The sequence below is a fragment of the Agelaius tricolor genome, unplaced genomic scaffold (genome assembly GCF_023055355.1).
Source record: "Agelaius tricolor isolate 1412-34295 unplaced genomic scaffold, bAgeTri1.0.p SCAF_5, whole genome shotgun sequence".
Lineage (NCBI taxonomy): Eukaryota > Metazoa > Chordata > Aves > Passeriformes > Icteridae > Agelaius > Agelaius tricolor.
In genome coordinates, this window is record NW_027269265.1 from 35,515,879 (window position 1) to 35,538,850 (window position 22,972).

The 22,972-nt window shown below is 43.8% G+C and overlaps 1 protein-coding gene across 8 annotated transcripts in view; it reads left to right on the forward strand.

Moving 5' to 3' along the window:
- Positions 1–22,972, forward strand: part of RGS6 (regulator of G protein signaling 6) — a 249,484-nt gene that overhangs the window by 193,489 nt on the left and 33,023 nt on the right. For 6 of the 8 annotated variants that reach the window (XM_071427215.1, XM_071427218.1, XM_071427219.1 and 3 more), the window contains 4 exons: positions 1,924–2,034; positions 5,336–5,461; positions 13,038–13,224; positions 13,406–13,492. In XM_071427215.1, coding sequence (XP_071283316.1) covers positions 1,924–2,034; positions 5,336–5,461; positions 13,038–13,224; positions 13,406–13,492 — 511 coding nt within the window. The remainder of the gene's footprint in view (positions 1–1,923; positions 2,035–5,335; positions 5,462–13,037; positions 13,225–13,405; positions 13,493–22,972) is intronic. The other 2 variants (XM_071427220.1, XM_071427222.1) reach the window with 1 other exon arrangement.

The window sequence follows — 22,972 nt, forward strand, 5'->3', positions numbered from 1 at the left end:
ATTCTACCTATTGTTTTCCCTGACTGCATTGTGCAGTGTTAGTACAATTTCATTAGAAACGGCATCACCGAAATGCCTGGGAAAAATGAGCATCTTCCTACCAGAAGCAATCTCAGTTCCCTAGATGAAAATTTGTGCTATTCTTTCAGCTTCTCATCAAAGTTCCTGTGAAGGCTCAGCAGGCCCCCTTGATTGAGAGGCAGTTGGGTTCTCAAGGCAAGCTCCACACCCTTCAGTCAACTGTTCCTACCACCTCTTCTACCGGGTATTCAGTTTATCACCCAAAAGGCCAGGTTTGCATTTTGACAAAAATGCTTTTCCTTAGGAGTGCCCTGCCTCTAGCCTGCTGTAGACAATGAGGCAATGATTCTGCTGCTGCCATTATACTGAATCAGCAAAATGTACTTAGAAATTCCCCCTTGTTTCATTTTTGTTTTTTCTCCCTTTCTTTTTTGCTAGTACTTGTACTGGCACCTCTGATGCCTTCTTATTATTTTATTAGGAGCAATTCAGGTTTCACAGCAGATATCTCCTGATTGATCCTTTTTGGCTTTCTTTTCGGCTTTCTTTTCTTTTTTAACCAACCCTCTCTTTCATTGATGTCTAAGGGACTGCTGCTGCTCTGTGAAATTGGACGCTGCTCCCTCCTCCAACCCTTGACCCACAGCAGTCATGAAATGTAATTAATGAAATGAGATGAGACAGCCCCGAGTGCCCTAAGGGGCAATGGGAACCTGCTGTGGTTACAAAAGTGTATGATTTTAATGCCTCATGATAAGAGCTAGGACAAACAAAAAGAAATAATTACTATAGAGCAGTTCAGGGAAACTTTCTGCCTTTTATGACCCTTTGTTTGCAGGGTTTTTTCATTTGCCTGCCTTTTTGAGATGTGAAGGACCAGAGGTAAAGTTTAGCGTGGACAATCACAGTGCAAGTACATTGGTTGTTCAGTATGATGAGACATAATTAACTTAGTTAATTACTTGGCAGATGTAGGCAAAAAATAAAGTGCCTTAAAGTATTTCCAGTATAGACTAGAAGAAATGTCTTTTGATTTATTTCATATTTGCTGTCTTTCTTTTGTAAAAATGCGCCCCTAGCCCCAACCCCAGTGGAATTCCTGAATCATTTATGCAAGCAGACACAGTTCTTTCCCCAGAAAGCTCTTTGAATCTCATCCTAGTGAGGATTAGAGGTTATGTGCCTTAACTGACTCACCATGAAGCCAGTGTAAAGGCCAGGAGTTTTTCCAACATGCATATTATTTACTATTCTCTAAGTTAATTATTACTGTTGAAGTATTTTACAATAGTGCTATTAGACAAAATACTATACCAACATAACTAAAAAATTATCTATAGGCAAAGCTTTGATGTTTAGGACTATGATCCTCCAAAGATTTAAGCATATTCTTAGCTGCAGCCCATGACCCTGTTTAGGTGAGTTTTTCATAGTGCATAAATTTATGTGGGTGCACAAGTTTGCAAAAATGAAAAGGATGAGAGGCAATAGTAACATGCAGCAAATGAATTGGATGACACATACATCATATTCCTCCCATGGCTCTCTGGGGGAAGTCCTGCCATAGTAATCCAGTTGTTGCCTCATCAGGTTTTTTGGGGGCATCTCAACAGAGACAAGCTGGAGGAAAATGCTGCTGTTGAGGAAAATACTGCAGTGAGCTGGTGGGTGTTTGCAGAGAAATCCTTGCATGCATCATCCCTGGGAAAAGGGTCTCCTGTGATTGCTGGGAAACTGACTAATCCCTATAAATAAAAAGAACCACACACAAAAACAAAACAAAAAACCACCACCAAAAAACCCCAAACCAACAGGATAAAAAGAAAAGCTGTACTTTTCTGACATGTGACTAAACATTCCAACCCTTTCTTTATTTTTTTTTCTTTTTTTTTCCCCTGCCAGTTTAATAGCCTACACAGAGCAGTATGTGGAATATGACCCCTTTATAACTCCTGCTGAGCCTTCCAATCCCTGGATAAGTGATGATGCAGCATTGTGGGACATTGAAATGAGGTAAAAATTAATTAGTAGTTTTAACTAATGTGAGAGTTGTCTTGCCATTTTCTTTATATCCTTTTAACACTGCCCTGTTTGGAAAGCAAGTTGTATGTCTGTACTACAAGATTCAAGAAATAGCTAAAGTTTATCACTGGTATCTGTGAATTATTCAGCCCTTCCACTTTTATATGGCTTGATGTATGGGACTCTGTAAGTCAGGTAGTGGATGTTGTCATACCTGTTGAGCACATGCACAGACTCAGGTCTAGGAGCCTAAAGCTGTAGGACACTGCTAAGACAAACTTGTTCCAATACATCTCCAGCTTGTTCCAGCAAATCACATTTGACCCTTGGGAGCCTACTCTTCCCAGCTGCAATGCTCCAGCCCTGCTCTTGTCATGGAATCCCATGAAAAATGCTGCTGGGAAAATGGGATGAGTTATAAGTGGTGGCCATTGCTGCTGTGCAGAGTGAGTTTGGCACAGAAGAGTGTAGCTCACATGTGATGTGTGAGACTTGGCAGGTCAGAATTGTAATTGGTTGGGTTTGGGCCTCACCTGCTGGTGAACAAGCTGGCTTGTCTCTGTTACGGTGTCAAATAGATGAAAAGAGGGAGAAATGTCTGGAGGATATTCGATGTCCTGCACCTCAGAGAGTTTCTCAACCCCACCCCCCGCCAAAAAAAACAAAAAACAAAACAAAACAAACAAGCAGAACACTGCAGCAGAGATCATGTTTTGCCAATGTGATGCTGGTGCAAGGGAACTCTGGCCTGTATCTGTCTCTTGCCCTCACAGGCTATCCACAATCCTTGTAAAGGGGCTTGAATTGTCCTGCCTGCCACTATGCCTGACAGCTCCCACAGCAAATTTGAATGGAAATCCCATGCCCCATATTACCTTCACTACTCAATCACATCCTGCGGCCAACAGCTGCAAGGGCTCAGCCGCTACTCCAGTGTTTAGTTGCTGCCATTTGGCACCAAATCTGAACTTGGAGTTCACTTTAGCAAATCTTTGATAAGAGAATGCCAAATCTAATCCTGTATATTCTTGAATAATAATTTAGAGATGTTATTGGCCTAAGAAAACTGATTCATAGAGAATCAGTGTTCCAGGAAAAGACCGAGATTTTTCCCCATTTAAAAACCAAGTAGTTTGGGATGTGAAAGTTGTTTTCACCTGCTTCTCTGGTAGTCACAGAAATCCATTATTTTCCTAATCTCTGCCCCTCTTCACGTAATTTTAGTATTTGTTATTTTTTTCTTAGCTAGTTTCTCTCATTTTCTCCATCCTCCCTGGTAGGACTAGTACCAGATACAGCCCTTGCAAAATACTGCTCTGTAGAAGCCCTCACCCACAGGGTAATCCAGGCATCCATTATTTCTGCATCTGTTGACGTAGCTGCAAATCCCAGAAAAGCTGTCTGTGTCCCTGAAGAATACAATTAACCTGATGTCACAGCCTTATAGGAATTTAAAATAAATGCTTGGCTTCCGCTATGATTTCAGAGTTAAGGAAGGTGATTTTCCTGCAGGTGAAAAAGAGAAAGCTGTAGTGTGGGGAGATGGAAAAACAAACAGCTATATATTTCCATTTTATTCTCTATTGTAAAAAAACTAACTGCATCTGCATCTAGTTGCAACTTGCATGAATAATTAAATGATCTCCAAGATCCCCTTGTGTTGCCTGCAAAGCTGTTTCCTCAGTTAGGAGGGCAGAGCCCTTGTGCAGGAAAACAAAGAGCCTCTGACTGCCAGTGGCAAGGCTGGCTGCTGAGTATGGACACCCCCATGCCACTGGAGTTCATCCTCCATGGCAATCAGGACTCAGGAAATGCCACAGAACGCATTCCGTTTTAGACAGCACTTTGGCCTTTTTTTGTGTGTGCCAGAACATTGTGTAGCTCCAGGAAGAGCAGGTACAGATCTCTGGATTCAGCAGGAAATTCCCTGACCTTAGATTGTGCATGGCTCTGCATAAGCATGGCTTTTGTGTCCCAATGGCCAGTCTGGTTCATGTAACAAGTAGACTGGATCTGCACCTTTGTCTGCAGCACTGCTGGCTCCTGAGGGAAGCACAGGAGGAGCCATCCCAAGTGTGCTGCTCCTCGAGTGAGGACATGCCTATCAATTTTGCTTAGCCTTTACACCGAGAGAAAATGAAAGCAGGCATTTTATTTACCCCTTTGGCTTATTTGTCTTCAGCACAGATCGCCACTGTCCCCTAAGGCTCCATGATTAGGAATCACTGTGGACATGAGGAGACACATAGTTTAATAGATATGTACTGTTAACAATGGCTCTGCTGTCACACATGGGAGCAGCTGAGCAGTGTTCTAATGGTTGTCTCATAGTATGACGCCATCACACCAGAAGCTTTCAAACACTTTGTGAGCCCAGATTACGCTCTGATGCAGACTGTCTCATAGGATCCTCATTGTGATTCCCAGGCACCACCTCTGCCCATAGGCATCTCTGCAACATGTCTGGCAATTCAAACAACAGCTTATGTAAGTTGGCTGTGTTAAGAAATAGTTAAGGAGAAAGGTTGCTGGTGATTTTGGGTGCCTCTGCATCTCAGTGTCCCAGCTGAGATAGAAAATAAAAGTCTGATTATCATGGAGTAGGAGGAAGATGTTTTTTAGTCTTCTGAGACTTAGGCATGCAAAAATCAGAGGCACTAAAAAATGAAAGACCACAAACCAGTAATCATTTTAGATACTTTGCCTGCACTGCTTCTTAGTGGAACTGCTTTTCTAATGCAAATGTGGATCTGAAAATCTGAAGCCAGTTCCAAGTGACCAGGCAGTACTGTGTGGGACACAAGGAAATGCTCTGGAGCCCACCAGTGACCCAGGGAACATTGCTGGGAAATTTTTATCTTGATGCATAAGAAATCCTAAGGTACATTTGAGGAGATATGCAAGAAGTGCATAATGGTATGGTATTAATATAAATGGTATATCATTTAGGCATGGTATGCTGTTCTTCCAAATGAAACCTATCAGAAATTACTTTGAAAATCATATCATTCACATTCTCTCTTATTTCACCATGTATGTAGCACCCAAATAGCGTCCTTTAATGATTCAAATGTTGTAATGATTTAAAGTCCTCCAGTTGCTTTAATGTTGATCCTGGTCTTTATAGTTTTTTTTGTTATTTGCTAACCTGTATTTCTGAAAAATCTTGATAAAAAAACAACATCTCATCTAATAATCTTTCTCCCTTCACTTAGCAGAAACAGCAGCAGCTGCTCGGACAGCAGGCAGAGATGCACATTCCATCTGTTTTTCCCCTTCTCTCTCCAAACAGCAAAGAACCTAGTCAGCAGCGTGTGAAAAGATGGGGTTTCTCCATGGATGAGGTGCTGAAGGACCCAGTGGGACGAGACCAGTTCCTTCGTTTCCTGGAATCAGAATTCAGCTCAGAAAACCTCAGGTGAAATCTTTTCTGACTTGACTAAATGAATGGTCCTGATCCTATTCTCTTGCATAGGTGAAATGCAATGTTTGGTGTGTCTTGAACTGCTAAAAACACCCATTTAAATAAAGATGAGAATGGCAGGGTTTGGCCCATAGCACTGCTACAGACGCCTATACTAGACCTATGTGAGTAATCTCAGAAGCAGTTTAGCAGAGCCAGTGTTGTCAGGTATCTTCTGCATGCAGGGGCTTGCGGACTTGCATGATATGGTGAGATGCAGCCCATTGCTCCTGAGCCCCCTAACAATGTATAGTATTTACATGTGTCTGTGTGGGCAGGGCTTGTGGTAGGGAAACAGTATGGATATTGTGTGGCTATGAATTTTGCAGTTCCTAGTTGCAGTCAGGTGTGCAACAACTACTTTTAATTTTGGCATGTGCTAACTATCCAACAGCATATCTCAGCTTAGCAGGACTCTCTGTGTGGGGATTCTGAGTACCTGACTTCTCAAGTTGTGAAGAAGTCAGAACTTCTGTTATGAAACATTATGTATTTATGCACATGATCCTACATCAGGCTGAGAGCCAGTAAGCCCACTTTTTTACTGAATAACACTACAGAGGTGCTGTAGTGGTGCTGTGGTTGTGTCTTAGCACAAGGATGGGTAAAGGGACAGGTTCTTGTGGGTTTTTTTTGGGGCAGTCATTTTCCAGAAGGCTAAGTGAGCATTTGCAGGGAAGGCCAGAGAAGCTTGCAGGTTCACTGACAGAACTGTGCCTGCTCTTGGGCTGAGGAAATCTACTGTCAGTGATCACACAGTCAGTCCAGCTTTGGCCTGTGGTCGTAGTGAGCAGGCTTGATGTTCTCTATTTTTACAGAAGATAAGAACCTGACTGCACTGCCTTTTTTAGTTATGGTTTTTTCATTCTATTTCACTTAGAAAATAAAATACATTACTAAAGTATGTGAACAATTGTCACTGTAGTGCAGTTGGCTAACCTGCAAGACCGGTAAGAGGAATTCCCCAGAAAGTAATTTTTAATGACATTGGAACTTACCATCCTATTTATCAGGTTTCCCTGTCCAAGGAGAAGTACAGAAAGCATGCCAGCAGCAAAACAGTGAAAACTCAATGCACTTTATTGTTTTGAAAAATCCGAAAGATAACCTTAAAGAAAACAAGGGAGTGATACTAATTACACAAATGAGCTTGAAATTTTATTGCTAAGCAGGTATTGAACTTGCATATGCTTACTGCAGTTATGTACAGCAGCACTCATTTGCAATTAAATTGTAGTGATGAAGTGCAAAATTAATATACTGTATTAAAATACTCTTCAAATTAGTGCTCTGAAATTAATCTGGAGTTGTGCTGATGAAATCCAGCAGGTTTTATGACTAGCGTCTGTCCCCCATGTTCATCCTACTCCAACAAATGGAGAAAGTTTGATTATGAGGAGGCAAACTTGTACCTTCCTTGGTCAGTTGGAGCTGCTCCTCCTGCTGATGCACATTCTCTTTGATTTTGAGATGTAGTGAAGGGAACTGGCAAAATCAGTGGGCTGGCATAGGCAGGTTAAATCCTGCCTCCTTTGTGGAAGACATTGGCATGATTCTTAGTATGGGAATTTTGCTATCATTCTTATGGTATCGTTATGATGGTATTGCCTTACGTGGTATTCTTATCTCATATTGGATACATTAGCAAGACTGCTTAAAGCCTTAAATAAAAGGATGCAAAGGCAGAAATATTAATGAAGAAACTGGAATAGAGTGAATTATTAGCAGTGATGCTAGAGAGAAGAAGGGTTCAGGTGAGGCAGAGAAAGCTCCTTAATTCTTACTAGGAATATGTACCAAAAAAAGAAAGCAACTGCTCAATGCTTACGCATGCAAACAAAATCCAAGTTACACTCAACAGCAAAGTTGGGATCTGCCTCACGTAAGCCAACAGCTCAGAAGCACATGCTTTCTTTTTATGAAATATCTTTCAGAGAGAGAGAAGAGAAGCTGAAGAGGAGTCAGTGAATCACCTGAGAAGGATTTGTTTCAGCTTTAAGTGCAAACAAAACTAAAAACACCTAAATTACACTAGAAAGCATCCATCTGTTGTTATCATAAACCTGGAGAGACTGATTCAAATGAGTGCATGGCAGATAGCTACAGTAAAATGATACATATCCCACCCAAACCCTGGGAAGGTGTAAGAAATTTTCTGAGAGCACAGCACTTAGCACCTTGCTAGAAAAGTAACATACAGATTAACAAAAGTTAATCTTCTCTGAACTCTCTTCCCAGTAACTACCCAGAGATCTTGGAACTGTTGCAGCAGAGATGTATTATCTCTTGGGAGTGCCAGTAGGATCTTGGGACTATCCTTAAGATTAACACTGGCCGGAGCCCTATAAACTGTTGAATTTAAGGCAGATAATATGTTGAATTTAAGGCAGATCTGAGAAATTGACTGCTGGAAAACCTAGAAATTCATAGTACCACTAGAAAAGATTTTGTGAAGTGTGTGCTTGAGAATGCCTTAAAATGAATGTAATTCAGCAATACAGCAAGGGGACCAAATTCAGCTCTCATACCTTGTGGTGCGAGTCCCAAATCACAGGGCTGATGGTGGTGGGGTATTTCCATCTCTTCCTAGGTGAGAAAAATTGGTCCCGGTGGGGGCCTTGGGTGAGGCACTGCCAGAGATAGCAGCAGACGAGACTCGATGACCTCCCAGATCACCTTCCAGCTGTGTGTCTGTGTTCTAATAAACTTGCAGGATCTTGTCCAGCAGTCTCCTTGGCTCGGCTGAGCCCTGTAACTTATTTATTGGCTGTCCATTATTTATGTGGGAGCAGGAAAGCCAGTCAGTTTGGTATATTTCTCTCTGTTTTTATTTTAACTCTTTTCCTTGCTCTGTTTTCTTTCTCCTCTCTGTTGTTATCTTTCATCTATAATTTGTTTTGACTTGGGTGATTTTTGAAGTACCCAAAATATAGCTGACAAAATGCCAAATTTAAACCAAAATAAATAAGAAAGGATAAGAACAGAAAGGGCATCAGAAAGTTATTAAACGGTTTTTGTGACCTGGGAACCTTCTGAGACATCTTGAGATTGCTGAGATGTTAATTTAGCTGGTGGATTGAATTTTTTTCCCCCCTAACTTTTAAGAGTGTCAGCTGGAAACAGCAAGGTGGGAATATGGAACATGGGAATTTCACCCGAAGGGAAAGGAGGCTGCACATCTGTTTATAGACCTCAGTGGGAAGCACGTGACACTTTGTGGGAATGCACCGTGGAGCTGGCAGTGCATGGATGCAGGCGCCCTGGGCCTTACTGCTTGTGAGCATATGTTGAACATGGAGATCGCGGGAAAGGAGTTCTACCCGCAGAAAGTGTTTATAGCTTACATGACTCCTAATGGTTGAAACTTGTTGCCAGGTTCCCCCCCCCCCACCCCCCCCGCCCAGTTTTCATCAGGAAAGGTGAAGTTCAGGCAGTGAGAAGAGCTCATATATGCAGTAAACACACCGAGCCGCCCCAAAGCCCCGTGTTCCCTAAATTAAGAACTTTCCCCCAGCAGTTCCGAGGCAGTGCCAGAGCTGGAGGGCTAAGCGGGGTACGGGCAGTGCCGGGATGGTGCGGGGCAGAGCCGGGATGGGCCGGATGGTGCCGGCAGGCGGCGCCATCGCCCCGCGCTGCGCGGGCCCCTCAGCGGGCCCGGGCAGGGCCTCTCGGCGGGCGCTGCCCCGCGGCAGCGACAAAAGGGATGTCCTGCCCCACAGCACTGAAAGAAATTGCAGCAGAAGGAGGGACTTGCACCGTGGACGCCGGCGTGCACCGCGAGGGAGGGGAGGGGAGGGGAGGGGAGGGGAGGGGAGGGGAGGGGGAGGCCTGCGGGACGCTTGCCCCGTCCCCACCGACATTGCGGTCTCCTTGGCAGGTCCCCAGTGCCCCACCGTGCAGCTTTGCAGCATCTGCCAGACCCCAGCTTGCTCACCAAAGACAGATTTTTATTTGTCTTGGCCATGCCAAGCTCACCACGCCTAGGATCTGACCACTAAACAACACAAAGATGTGAATACTGCCCCTGTCTGAACTGCATTTTGATTTTTATCAATTGCTTTCATTCATTTCCTGGCTGAGATGTTCAAAGTTAGTTCTTGGTGAATGGAAGACGGTTTGTGAATGGTTAGAGATGTGAGACTGGAGGGGCATAGGATACTGGCATGGAACCACTGAGGCAAGGAGAGAAGCTTGGATTATGACCTCAGATAGTCACTTGATGAATTCACTGTCCAGCTAGGGGTGTTGTGTCCACCCCCAAGTTGGGGATACAACACTGCCCTTATCTTGACTGTTGTTCCTCAGTTTCTGGAGTCATCCATATTTTGCCTCCTGATCAGGATTTAAAATCAATTTTTGTTTTACAGTGTCCCTCAGAAGCAGCCACTCCCCCACTACTCACGCTGTCCTTCCTTAGCAGCCTTTTCACTGGGGGACATCTTTGAACTGCAGTGACTAAACACCTCTGCAGTGCCCTGCAGGGAGACAGAGTGCGCACGCAGAGGTCCAGGAGCTCTCTGTGCCTTGGGGGAGCTGTGGAGGATAAATGCCATTGTGGGATATCTTCTGCAAGTGACAGCAGTTTAATTACAAGCTGGATGAGGCTGAAATGGTTTTTGCCACTGACAACACTTTAGGACACCATATTATCAGCCTTCTCCAGTCCTTTCATGCTGTTTTATAAAGGACAAAGAACCTGTGATCAATGCTGCTGCTGCTCCCTCTGTGCAGACAGTCCCTGTGCCAGTCCTGCTCTGCTTAAAGGGCACCTGTGGAGAGGACACACAAGGACATCTCCCTTCTCCCCGGCCCTGTGCAAAGGTGTCCGCTGGACATCTGTCTCCTACAGAAAGAGAGGAGGCAATGCAGAATTTTCACCTGACTCCTTGTGAACTTGGGGCTGGGCTTGTGCTTCAGAAATTGCAGGATTCAGGGAGTGCATTTGCACTCTATAACTGAGCAGAATTTCCAGCACAGTCATTGTATGTTGGCTCCTTTCCTTAGTAGAAATACCTGCTTCTCTTTTGTAAATGCTATAAATCCCATAGGAAACCCTGCTTATGTGTTGGCTTCAGGTTGATTCCTCATGGCAAAGAATTTGCCTTGGAGTTGAAGCTGTGGGGCTGGGTAGCCCTCTTTGATGTTGCTTGATTTTTAGATGCTAGCTATAGTGAATAGCTTTGAAATTTTTACCAAGACAAAACTCCCCTTTCCCTTGAAGAGGACATCCAGCCTTGGGCATGAATTTACAATTGCTTGCAGTAAAAAGAGCTTGTTCTTGTTACTGTCAGGTTGGTCTGGTTGGTTGGTTTTCACATTGAGCCAAATGGTTATTAAAATGGATGGTGCTCCTGTTCTGGCAAGCTGTCACTTCACAACGTTCCCAGCTCTCTCACAAGCGTGCTTTCCCAGCCTGCCGCTCCAGGGTCAGAAGATAAGCCAGAAGAAAAGGTTCTCTCTAGCCAAATGTTTGTCTGAAGTGTCCCAGCTACTCTGGAATGATTAGCATCTTTTCTTCCTATGTCTTTTCTGCATTCACATGTTCCTATTACATCTGAAATTGAATGCTAAAGTGTTTTCAAATAACAGAAACCACATATGGCATCAGATTACTGTGCTGTGAGTGCCACCCTTTACTCTCTGCATGCGTGTGATAAGTGGGGATGTCACTGCTCAAATGACAAGGCAGGATATCAGGTGCACTAAACTCTCAAAGATGGAAAAGGACCAACCATACACACTCCTCCACCAACCCCAGATACTCTATTTCAGTTCATAAAATCAAATGTCACCTTGTTAGAACCACAAGTATGTGACTCCAAAGGTACTGATGTAGTGTTGGAGTGTACCCCAGTCTGTTTTAATGAGCCTGTCAAGGAAATGGAAAAACCATAGGAAGGAATATCGTCAAGTGGCTTGGGTGAGTCAGGGCTGTAGCATGATGCCCCCTGATGGTCGGAAAGAAGCAGCAGACAGGCAAGGAGGATTTAGCCTGGCCTTGCATGTAGTGTGGATGTCATTTTCCCCCCAAACTGACTGTTTACCTCTATTGCAGTTAGGATACCAGGCTAAATGGGGTAGCAGCCTTGTTTGCAATAACACCACTGATTCCAGGGTGTTTAGATACTGCCCACAGCCATTAAGGAAGCTAGAGTGAGGAACAGCACAGGAGTCACCAGGCTGCTGTCTCCTCCACCCACCCTCACTGCCATTGGGATTTTTGTTTGGGACAGACTCTATCTTCCTCCTTCCACCATGGAGGAATATTTGCCTTAGTGGCAGCACACTGAAACCACTGAATCATTTGGGGTGAGAAATCAGGACTTCAGTTACAGTTCAACTGGTTTATAAGGGAGACACAGGATTTTCCAAGTTGTGCAGCTCTTGCAGATGCCCTGAACAAGCAATGACCCAGACATTCCCTGTCCCCTCTGCACAGTCTGCCCAGCAGAGAGAGTGTATAAGAGCAGTGCAGGGCAGGGACAGCCAAGGTGAACCCTGCCCTCCTTGTCAACCTGGACAATGGCCACCTTTTCCAGGGGGTAGGAAAGAGCTGGCTATTGCAGGCGGCTGCAAAGGTACCTTCAGTACCTGTTTGCCCCGTAGCCCTCAGCACTCCCTGTGGAGCACTATTGTGCTTGTTCAACTAGGTTGCAGGGCCCAGGTACTCAGGGCAGATACCCTTCAGGGATGCCTTCTTGCTGGAAGATAGAGTTGACCAAAATAAAAGGCTACCGGGCACCATGCATCTTCTGAATTAAGCACCTGAAAGAGCATACCTCTTTCAGCAATAAATTAAACTAGCACTCCCAAAAAAAGGTCTTTTCTTTTTCCTAGGATAAAAGACAAAAGACATGCATGTCACTCTTGCAAAATATTCTGTGGTCTTTGTTTTCACAGATCAAGATATGGATTATGTCCTTAGTCATCAAGGGGATTATCTTCTCAGTATTTATGAACTTACTTTAGTCTGTAAGCATAGCCTAGTCAAGAAAATACCCCTGTAAAATTGGAGTATGGCATGACAAGAGATGGCATCCATCTGAATGCTGGTCAGTTTACAAATAAAAAAAAATCTCTAAGTGGCATTGCTACAACTTCACACTGGAAATGATATGAATGTTAAGTTTGTTCTTCATTTTAATCCCCTGTGGATGACCAGTCCTGCAGGCAGGAATGACCAGCACATTGCAGTGGGGCTGTGGGAGGCAGAGCCTACTCCTCTCCTCCAGCTGCATAGCTCTGGAGGTTTCCTGTTTGCCTACCTAATCTGACACTTCTGCAGGGGCAGTTGAATAAGAATGTATCACTTCTTAAGGTCAGTGTTCTGGTCTTAGCCAAAATATAAGGGGTTGATATAAAGTACATCCCCTTGGAATCATGCTTACATGGAGAGTCTTCTGTGAATTCTGATAGATGCAGGATTAGGTTCTGTGTCTATTTTAGGGCTCTGCCTAGGCTTATTGCCAAAATCTTACCTAGATTTCTATCTTTTTCTCTTCTCTGCCCTTTTAATTTTTGCCTAGTACAGGTTTTGGTTGGCTGTCCAAGATCTCAAGAAACGACCTTTACAGGATGTGACCACAAGAGTGGAAGAAATCTGGCAAGAGTTTCTAGCTCCTGGGGCCCAAAGTGCTATTAACCTGGATTCCCACAGCTATGAAAAAACAAGCCAAAATGTCAAAGACCCAGGGAGATATACATATGAAGATGCACAGGTTAGTTTTTGGTTTTATGGAACTACTGCTGATGAAATTCTCAGTTTTAATGTGATATTCTACCATCACATTGTCACTGCTCACTTGTAAGAAAAAGGAGATGCACAGTTTGAAGTGACTTTGAGTATATCTATTCAAGCTGGGTAAATGATATTTTCATTGAATCTATCTGTTATAACAGGCTAAGGCTCCTCTGGGAACAAATGTTCCAAAATCTACAAGTCTGCAAGGCGCTGCAAGCTGGAGCCATGTCTCAGAGAAAGCACAGGTGAAAAAGTGCTATTCAGTTCAGCTTGTCTGTCTGTGCTACCTGTCATCAAAGTCTGCCATATTTACAGAATGGCCAATGTCAGATCAAAACCCTGGCTAATACACTTTTTTCTATATTTTATTTATTTATACCTAATTATATCCCCCTGCCAAACCCCAAATGCAGCAGCTCCCTCCAACACAGCTAGAAATTTGTCCACCAGACAATACCTTAGAGTAATGATAGGACAGTAGGCAATGCAGTGAGCTTAATCCTTCCCTCCTAAGGCTCCAGATTTATCAGGGAAATTTTTACAGATAAACTGTACATGGAAAATGCCTTGAGGAAAACAAATAATTTTAGAAAAACTGCTATAAGCAAGGGTAAAGCTGCATAACCTTCTGGAAAGTGAAAATATAATTTTCTAATTTTTAAAAAAGAAAAATGAAGAAGGGATCATTTGGCAAATATTACTAGGGACACAATGAAAATATATCCTCCTCATATACATTTTTATCACAAGATGTAGTAAAACCAGCAGCAAATGAAAAGAATTCCTGGGTTTGGGGATTTTTTTAATTGGCATTCAAAAGCAATTCTTCAAAATGCTCCACTAACAAAATACTTTCATCTCAGGGGAGATGTTTTGGACCACTTATACAAGGTTAGGCAATGAATTTTTCAAACCAGCATCAAATACTCTATTTTCCTGAATGCAGTCTTGCTCCTTGGGGCCAGCAGAGAAGGAATGTGCATGAAGTTTCAGGGCAGTCCCCTGTGAATATCAGGCAACTTAAATGCCCTTTCTAAAGCTGAGAGATACAGGAGTGTGAAGACATTCTGGATAAGATGTATTCTTTGCTTGGCAGTTGCAGTGAAAAAGAACTGCATGCATCACCTGAAAAAAATGATGATGGCAAAATGCAGGCTAAAGTAGATAGGTGAGTAATGGGGGAATTGATTAAATTGATAAGTAGAAGTACTAAGAGTAAGACGAATATTTAGATGATGAGTATTTAATTAGAAGAAGACACAGAGGATTTAGCCTTGAACTGATCAGTTCACAATGTAATTGCCATTCAAAGGAGAGTTGATAAAATCAAGCTGGAGCCCTGGCAGTTAGACTGCAATTTTAGCTCCTTGGGTTAATTTTATTTAGTGGATTTTTGCACTGACAGATCTCTTCAATTCATCTGTTGTGGTTCATGGACACAGAAATATGAGGCAAGGGTAGACCTTCAAGGGCCAGCTATGGTTATCTTGGAGATTGAATCTATTGAATCCTCAAGAGAGGATAGCACAGTGTGGAAGGTGAACCCAGTTACCTTCTTGGGCAGTGGGCTTCTGGTAGCTCTCCAAAGGCAAAGCAAGCTGTTTGTGACTGCTTGACTGGATAGCTGAGAAGGTGTTCTAACACAAGCAGGGAAAAGCAGGACATTGCTGAAGGGTGCAGTGCCCTGGTAGAGTTTTTTTCTGGCTCATCCTGGAGAAGGGAAGTTTTTGTTTGCACATCCACTTCATGGGAGCCAATGCAGATGGCCCCAGGGTGCAGTAAATCTCCCAGGACCTGCCATGGTGTTTCTCACAGGTCAGCCTGCCACTGCAAAGGCTCTCATCCATGAATGTGCAGCAGCTGCCTTATCTCAGCACCCTGGCACCAGGAGTCCATGGGAGCTCCCACACATCCCACATTCCTAGGGACTCAACCAGATACAGCTAATCAAAACACCCTCTGTGGGAGGAGAAAATACGAGTGTTGTCCTGTCCTAAGTAGCTTTAGCACAAAGAGGAAAACAACTGAAATGTCCTTGTAAGTAAAGAACAAGAAAAAATTTAGTTTACTCAACAGCACATTCTTTGAGTGCCTGCAGGTCTGAGCCACTACAAGGAAGGAAGAGTGTTTGCTGATCTGAGAAAATTAGTTTGATACTCCTGCAGTGGAAGAATAGGAGAAAGTGATGTGGCACTCTAGTTGTGACTTGAGAGATCCACAAAATGCCAATTCTGTATAAAAACCACTGGAAATGGACACATTGCTGTACTTGGGAAAGGCAAGGTGTAGCAAAGCACATTCAGGCCAGCAAATGCTTTATAACAGGAAGTTGAAAGCAAAGCATCATTTGTTATCGGGTGCTTAACAGTCTACATTGATGTGCTTCTTTGCACAGCCTTGGCTCCCAGCCCCAAAGAGCTCTCCCAGATGCTGCTCAACCATCTGGTAAGGCAACTAGCCTGGATAAAAACAGGGAGAAAAAAGGCTTTTGGCAAACATTCCTCTCACTTCAAACCTCTTTGTCCCTAGGCCAGTCATGGTCTGAAAGTAAATGGGTCCTCTGTTTAAGAAAATCTCAGCTTCAAATCTCAGTCCCCAAAGCGCTCCTAAACCAAACCTGAATTTGGTGTGCATTTATTATTTCAGACAGACCTCTCTCTGAGACGGATTTCTGTTCCACAGAAGCAAGTGTTGTGCCATTTCCCCATCTCAGCTTGAGATACTGTGTCCCTCAGTGCTGCTGCACTCCACAGACCTGCACTGCTGGGCTTGCATGGAGTTGCTCCTCCTGCTGTGGCTCCCGCAGGTGCCATCACCCACCCCATGCCCAGCTCAAGCTGTGCCAGCACATCTCAGCTCTGAGCAGAGTGTGCAGTGCTGGCTCAGCCTGCACTCCCCTCCCCAGCTGTCCAGTTTGTTGGTGTCTCTGCCCTTGAGCAGCCCAGTGCTGCTCCGAGCTCTGTCCTCATCATCAGCTCTGCCAGCTATCTTGATCCACAGCACCTTCTGTCATTTTAGTCCTGGGCCCCTCCGGAGGGGAGCCTACCAATTTAGCTGATTATTTTCTGCTCTTAAACAACTGTCCTCTGAGTAAAATATTATGATTATCAAACCATTTTCACTGGGGAGCAAAGCAGCTTTTAATACAAGGGGCATCGTCAGGAAAGGTCAGTTCAATTAAACAGTGAAGTACTTAGCAGGATGTAAGCTCCCACAGGAGTTATCAGCATCATTGAACAACCAATGTGGGACCCTGCAATATGAAGCAGGCACCACCAGTTCTAGAAAGTAAATAGGTTTGGGTCCATCTGAATGGCCTCTTTTGGCTAATGAAGCTGCTGACAGCCAAAGTAATTCATCTTTACATGGGAGCACAGAGCTGTGAGTGTGACAATTATGGCTTATCTGTACATGTTATTAGTTTTTTAACCATTCTTCCACTACCCCCATCAAGCATCTCCTTGCCTCCTCTGAAATGTCTTTCTGCCTTCAGAAAATCTTTAATCCCTTCCTCTGTCCCTTGGTGTTGGGAGCTAGTATCACCAGGATGCATTGTGTTTCTTCACAGTAATGTTTGTAGGGTCATTTAGTCTACATTTACTAGTAGACTTCAGAGCTAGGTGTACCAGAGCCAGGTAAGCCACACAGTTGGCTTTGGAATTCCTTTCCTGTTTTCTTTGTTTATTTTTACTCTTTAATAAATAAAATAGAGTATTAGATTGACATTCATTTACCTGAACTAACTGTTGTTTCTATGAAGATAATTCAGGGAAATTCAGTTCTAATCCAGGCTCTGTTAGGAATTTTAACTGTTCTTTTCAGATCCTTGGCTAATTTCAGAGCAGATTTAGATCATAATGCTCAATTCCAGGCAACTCAAACCAGAAATTTACCTGTCCCAGATTTGAAACATAGAATAATTTGGGACAGAAGGCACCTTTAAAGTTGATCTAGTCCAGCTCCCCTGAAATGAGCAGGGTAGATCTTTAACTAGATCAGGTTTCTCAGAGCCCTATTCAACTTGACCTTGAATGTTTCCAAAGATATGGAATCCACCACCTCTCTGGACAATCTTGGCCAGAGTTTCATTATCTTTATTGTACAAACTTTCTTCCTTAAATCTAATCTTGAGATTTTAGCCCGGTTCTTGCTCTCAGCTGCCTCATGTGTAGTTCAGTTTGTTCTGGACTGTGACAGAGATACAAGTCCTTGCAGGATTCATCAGTGGTCAGTTGTCAGTTCGCATTCTGGTTGTATCAGGAAGCTCAAGGTGCTGAGAGAATTTGACAGGATCCTGTTGAATTCAAAACCAAACTCCCAAGTTTAAGCAAGGATCTCTTGGAAGTGAAATATTATTTTTTACCAAGAAGGGAAAAGGAGGGAGGACTTCTCCTAACTTTGTGTTTTCAAGCATGCACAGGATGTAAAAGTCCTGGTGTCTATTCAGTGGGCATAGAGAATTCCTTTTGTAGGTGTGGAACAAAATCACTGCATGGAAGGAAGATGAGAAAATAATCATTCATTGTGTATCTGTATCATCTTTCATGTAAGAACTTGGAGAAGCATTATTCCTATTTTCTTAAAGTTTTGTGCAGTCACCCAAGTTATGTGCATGCATGTAAAGGACAATGACTAAGGGTTGGTTAGCAGTGCAGGCAGCCAGCAAGGGGACACAGGGCAGACCAAGGTGCTCTGCCTCTAAGAGGGGATCAAGTCCACCTGAACCAGTGCTGCTCAGAGACATTGAGCCTGTGCTGTGGGGAATTGAAAGCACTGCTACATGACATCACAGTACATGACATCAGCTCCAGAGGTCCTGGGGGCTTTTGACAGCCTGCACCTTCCTGTGGAGGTTAGGGACTGCACAAGGACTTGACCTTTATTCCCTTCTCCTTCTTTGACTCTGATTCTGTGGGACTGGAGGAAAAAATTGTTCCTTTCACTGCACTCTGGTTCTCTTCCTTGTATTTGGGTTATGGTGACTGCAGAAAACACACAGAGTCTCACTGTTTTGTGTATATTACAATTAGAAGCAAAAGTGCAAGCTCCTGCCCTCGTGGATTTCACAAAACAACCTAAAAAGGAATCTAAAATCAAGAGCCCCACAAATACAGCCAGAAGAGTAGTTAGATGTCTGGAGCAAAAATAGAAAGGGATGGTGGAGGCTTACGCTGCTGTGCCTGGTACTGTGGAAAGCAGGAAACAAAAAACTTGAAGCAGAGGTTTATATAGGAGCAGATACTCTGTGTTGTTATTTTCCTGTTTTGCTTTGTTGGGAGTTTTTTTTAAATGTACAGATGCGCCACACATCAGAAAGTACTTCTTTTATCTTCTGCCTTCCATTTTAATTTGTAGTTTAGCAGTCATGTTAACATCTACCATCCAGCCTTTGTCTTGCTGTTCCCTTTCTGTCTCTGAAGGCATCAGGGATCAAAATACTGTCTACGCTAATGTCCTTCTGTCACACACGAGCAGAAAAAGGGCCAGGAAAAAGTCACAAGTCACCCCTCTCCTTGCAGACACAGTGACAGAAGCCAACAGATCTCTTCAAATGAAAGATCATGGGAAATGGGGTAACAAGAACAGTCAGCATATTCCCACAGGACAATAGTCTGCCTGTTATTCAGGGTGCTGATCCTGCCAAGCTGTCTAAAACTACATGCATGAGTATTAACAGTGCCTCAGTGCCAGACATTTCATACCTCCAAAAAATACCTTTAGATGGATTACATGGGAAAGTCTCTAGCTTGCTCAAAAATCGAATTCAGCACTCAGACTCTGGGACTCTTGTGTCAGTAGTGTCCACTGTGCTTCTTGAAAGCAAGAAACTACTGCATGTCAGATCCAGAGCAAGAGAATTTCCTCTTCATGTGAAGGTCAGGAAGCTGCTGATACTGTTTCTTTTCTCCCAAATAGGGAGTGAAAGTGCTTGCAAGTGTGTCCTTTCATCTCATCAAGAAGCCAGAACTCCAGGAGTCCACTTCTCATGGACTTTGAGGTTATGGTCTCTTCCTGCTAAACCCATGCACTGCAGGAACACCTGTGGTCTTTAATTTTTTTAAGGGCTTGTTACCTTCCTGAGTGTTCACACTCCTAATTAAAAATTTTAGAAAAAATCCCTGGGAAGATCTATCAGCAATGCATTTCATATCCCTGCTCAGCCCACAGCAGGTATGAATGTGGGCTGTCAATATGGGGTTTGCTGGCAAACAGTTAAAAGATTTCAACATACATTTGGACTCTGAGATCTTGAGTTCAACCACTTAATGGCAGCCCAAGATGTTATAGCAGCAGATATCGTACAGTCAAAATGTTGATGAGGCATGGAAAACTGTTTATCTGTCCAGTACTTGTTCTCTAGGTAGGCATCCAAGCAGGGTTGGTGTTCCCTATCTCACCATAGCCACCTTTACTCAGAAGCTGTGTTCTGCTTGTTTCTGTGGGGCTGTATCCTGCTCTATCACCATCTCCTATGGAACAGAATGTCCCACTGAAATATAATTTCCTTCTGCTGTGTGAGGGGGTTCTGCATGTTCTTCTCCTTGGTACAATTCAGCTTTTTGGCAGGATTTTGCATGGAGCAAACAAGGAGGAAGTTGCTGACAGCTTGCAGGTGTCAAGGTGTTGACCAAAAGGTTAACTAGTTACACCTCATAGCTGTACCACAGCATCTACAGGAGGGAAAAACCTCATCTTCATTGCTGCAACTCCTACCTATGGTATTGTTTGGAAAAGAAATGCCAGTCTCCTGAACGCTACAGAAGGTTGTCCCCTCCTCCCAGGCAAAACCTTCTCACTTGGGCTTTTTGCCAGTAGCCAGGATTTGGCCCATATTGAGAGAATCAGCCTCTTAGCCATGATCATTGTTCTCAAAACCTAAAGCTGCTCATATGGCGTTAGACTCCCGGCAGCCCACTCTTGTCTCCCAGGATAGCCCTTGCTATATTTAGGACTAAATCCTCCTGCAGTACCAGGCTGACCCCTTAACTGCACAGCAATCAACAGCCCTTTGCCTCTAGTCCTCTGCACTGCATCTGCCATTGACCCTCAACAGCTCTGCCCTCACATTTGTGTTTGAAGATATGAAGCAAACCAGTTGTCTCATCAATTTATAGAGGAACCATTGCTAAATTTATGTGTTTCTTTTATCAATGTGCTTCTCCATGAAATATTTACATTGTGTTTCCAACTATGTATCTACAGGGCTAAACAAAGGATTTCTCTGTATTACTCAAAATGAGCTCTCATTGCTTAGTTATCCCTCTTGGTAAGGCTCTTTCTTACATTCCTGTGCCTTCAGCCCCGTGTAATTTCATTTGTGGGCTGAAAAAAAATTATGCTTTTTAGCTTAGCAGGGAGGTTGGTCTATATTACAGGATATTTATTCATCTTTTTTTCCCTTAATAGTAAAAGCAACTTGGTTAAGTGTGAAGAAAATGCACCAGCTAAAACTTGGTTTAAATTATGTGCCTTGAGTACCTGAGACTGGCAAAAAAGATTTCCAGAGCAATTCACTCTTGACCAAGACCCTTATGTGCCATTTAGCAACCTGAAGCATTTCTTTTCCAACTGTAAATCCAGGCCAGAGCACCCAGTCCCGCCTGGCCCTGCTAGATGGCAGCACTGCCGGCCTCCGGGAAGGGGCTCACCCTGGTTCATGCAGGCAGGCAGCTCAAACAGGCACTACAGCATTTTTGAGAAGAGTGAAATCCTAAATGCAGAGACCAGAATAAGCAGATCCAGAAGCACTTTTAGTGGGGATTTGGAAACATTAAAGGGAATTAGAATAAAAAATACGTGTTTCCCTGCTTTCTCACCCCTACTGGTGTTTTCCCATCAAGTTCAATCAGGGCAAATGTGAAGGTCTCTTCTGCAGCTTCTTCACTGTTTGGCTCATCTCAACTGTGCCTGCTACCAGCTACTTCAGCTTCCAGAGCTGATGCAGCAATTTTTACTGCTTTTTCCGAAGTGCATTTTAGCACCACCATTTAGGTTGAATGCAATTGATCATAATTGCTCCTAAAAAGCGTTGCATTCAGTTTTGGCACAAGCAACTGCTAAAGAGGGGTAGGTGTCCTTTCCTTTCTCTGGCTTTTTGGGAGATCCTGGTGGTGGTGTGGTAGGGGGTTCTGCTGGTCAAACAGGTTTCTTGAGGATGAGCTGGGAAGAGTACAGCAGAATTAACAGGACACATCTCTAACAACCCATGGATAGCAGGTTTTGATGACTGCAGTATGTGTTTATGCTGGCACGGGGGTTAACCTCAGCTCCTTTGCCACAAATGTCTGTGCAGAGCAGGGGTGCTGACAGACAGCAGGCACCAGGCTGCTGCCAAGTCTAATTGGAAGGTGCAGCAGTCACACACCATGTGCTTGCAGAAGCGTCTGCTTTCTCCTTCCCACGTCCTCTTTGTACTATAGAGACAGCTTTTCCAAAAACAAACTCCAGGCAGGTTCTCAGCTGGCATCTCTTCCCATCCTTCCAGCAAAGGCCACAAGGCCTTCACTCAGGCATCACTCTCTCAAGTGTGAATCTGCAGTAAATTCCTCCCCAGTGCCAAGCATACAGGTGGCACAAATATTAGCATTCATTGCGGTATGCTGTTATTTGTTTAGTTGTTTAATCTACTGCTTTACATTGCTTGTGGCCTTTTCTTTTAATGGATTTGTCAGACATGCTGCAAATCTCCTTTGGAGTTGGCCAGAGGTTCGGCTGTGCGCTTGCAATACAAAAGGGGTCTCCAAATCAGCTCTCACTAGTTAATACCAGGTGTTGGTGACAGGGTGAATGAGTGCTCCAAAAGAATCCAGATGTTAGTGGGATAACTACAGCAAGAACGTTTCTGACCAGTTTATGAAAGGCAAAGTGGATCCTTGCAGCTCAAGTACATCTCAACAGCTATCTAGCCTTAGTGTAAACTCCCCAAAATAAGCTAAAAATCGTGGAATAGAATCATTAAGGTGGGAAAATACCCCAAAAATCATGAAGCACAAGCTTTGACCAAACACCACCATGTCAATTAAATCACAGCACTAAGTGCCACCTCCATTCATTTCTTGAACACTTCCAGGGCTGGTGACTCCACTGTCTCCCTGGGCAGCCCATTCCATTGCTTAACCACTCTTTACTGAAAAAAATTATTCCTGATGTCCAACCTGAACCTCTGCCAGTATAGCTTGAGGCCATTTCTTCTCATTCTGTCACTAGCTGCCTTGGAGAAGATGCTGACCCCCACCAGGCTACATCATCCTTTCAGACAGTTGTAGAGTGATAAGGTTTCCTCTGAGCCTCCTTTTCTCCAGGCTGAACAATCCCAGCTCCTTCAGCTGCTCCTTATCTGAGTAACTTCGTAGACTCATCACCATTTTCATTGCCCTTCTCTGGACATGCTCCAACACCTCAATTTCTTTCTTGCAGTGAGGGGCTCAAAACCGGACACAGGACTCAAAGTGTGCCCTCACCAGTGCCAAGTACAGGGGGCCAATCCCTGCCCTGGTCCTGCTGGTCATGCTGTTGCTGCTACAGGCCAGGATGCCATTGGTCTTCTTGGCTACCTGAGCACACTCTGGCTCATGTTCAGCTACTGCAGACCAGCTCTCTCAGGTCCTTTTCTACCAGGCAGCTTTCCAGTCACTCATCCCCCAGCCTAAAGCACTGCATGGGGTTGTTGTGACCCAAGTGCAGGATCTGGCACTTGACCTTGCTGAACCTCTTACCACTGGCCT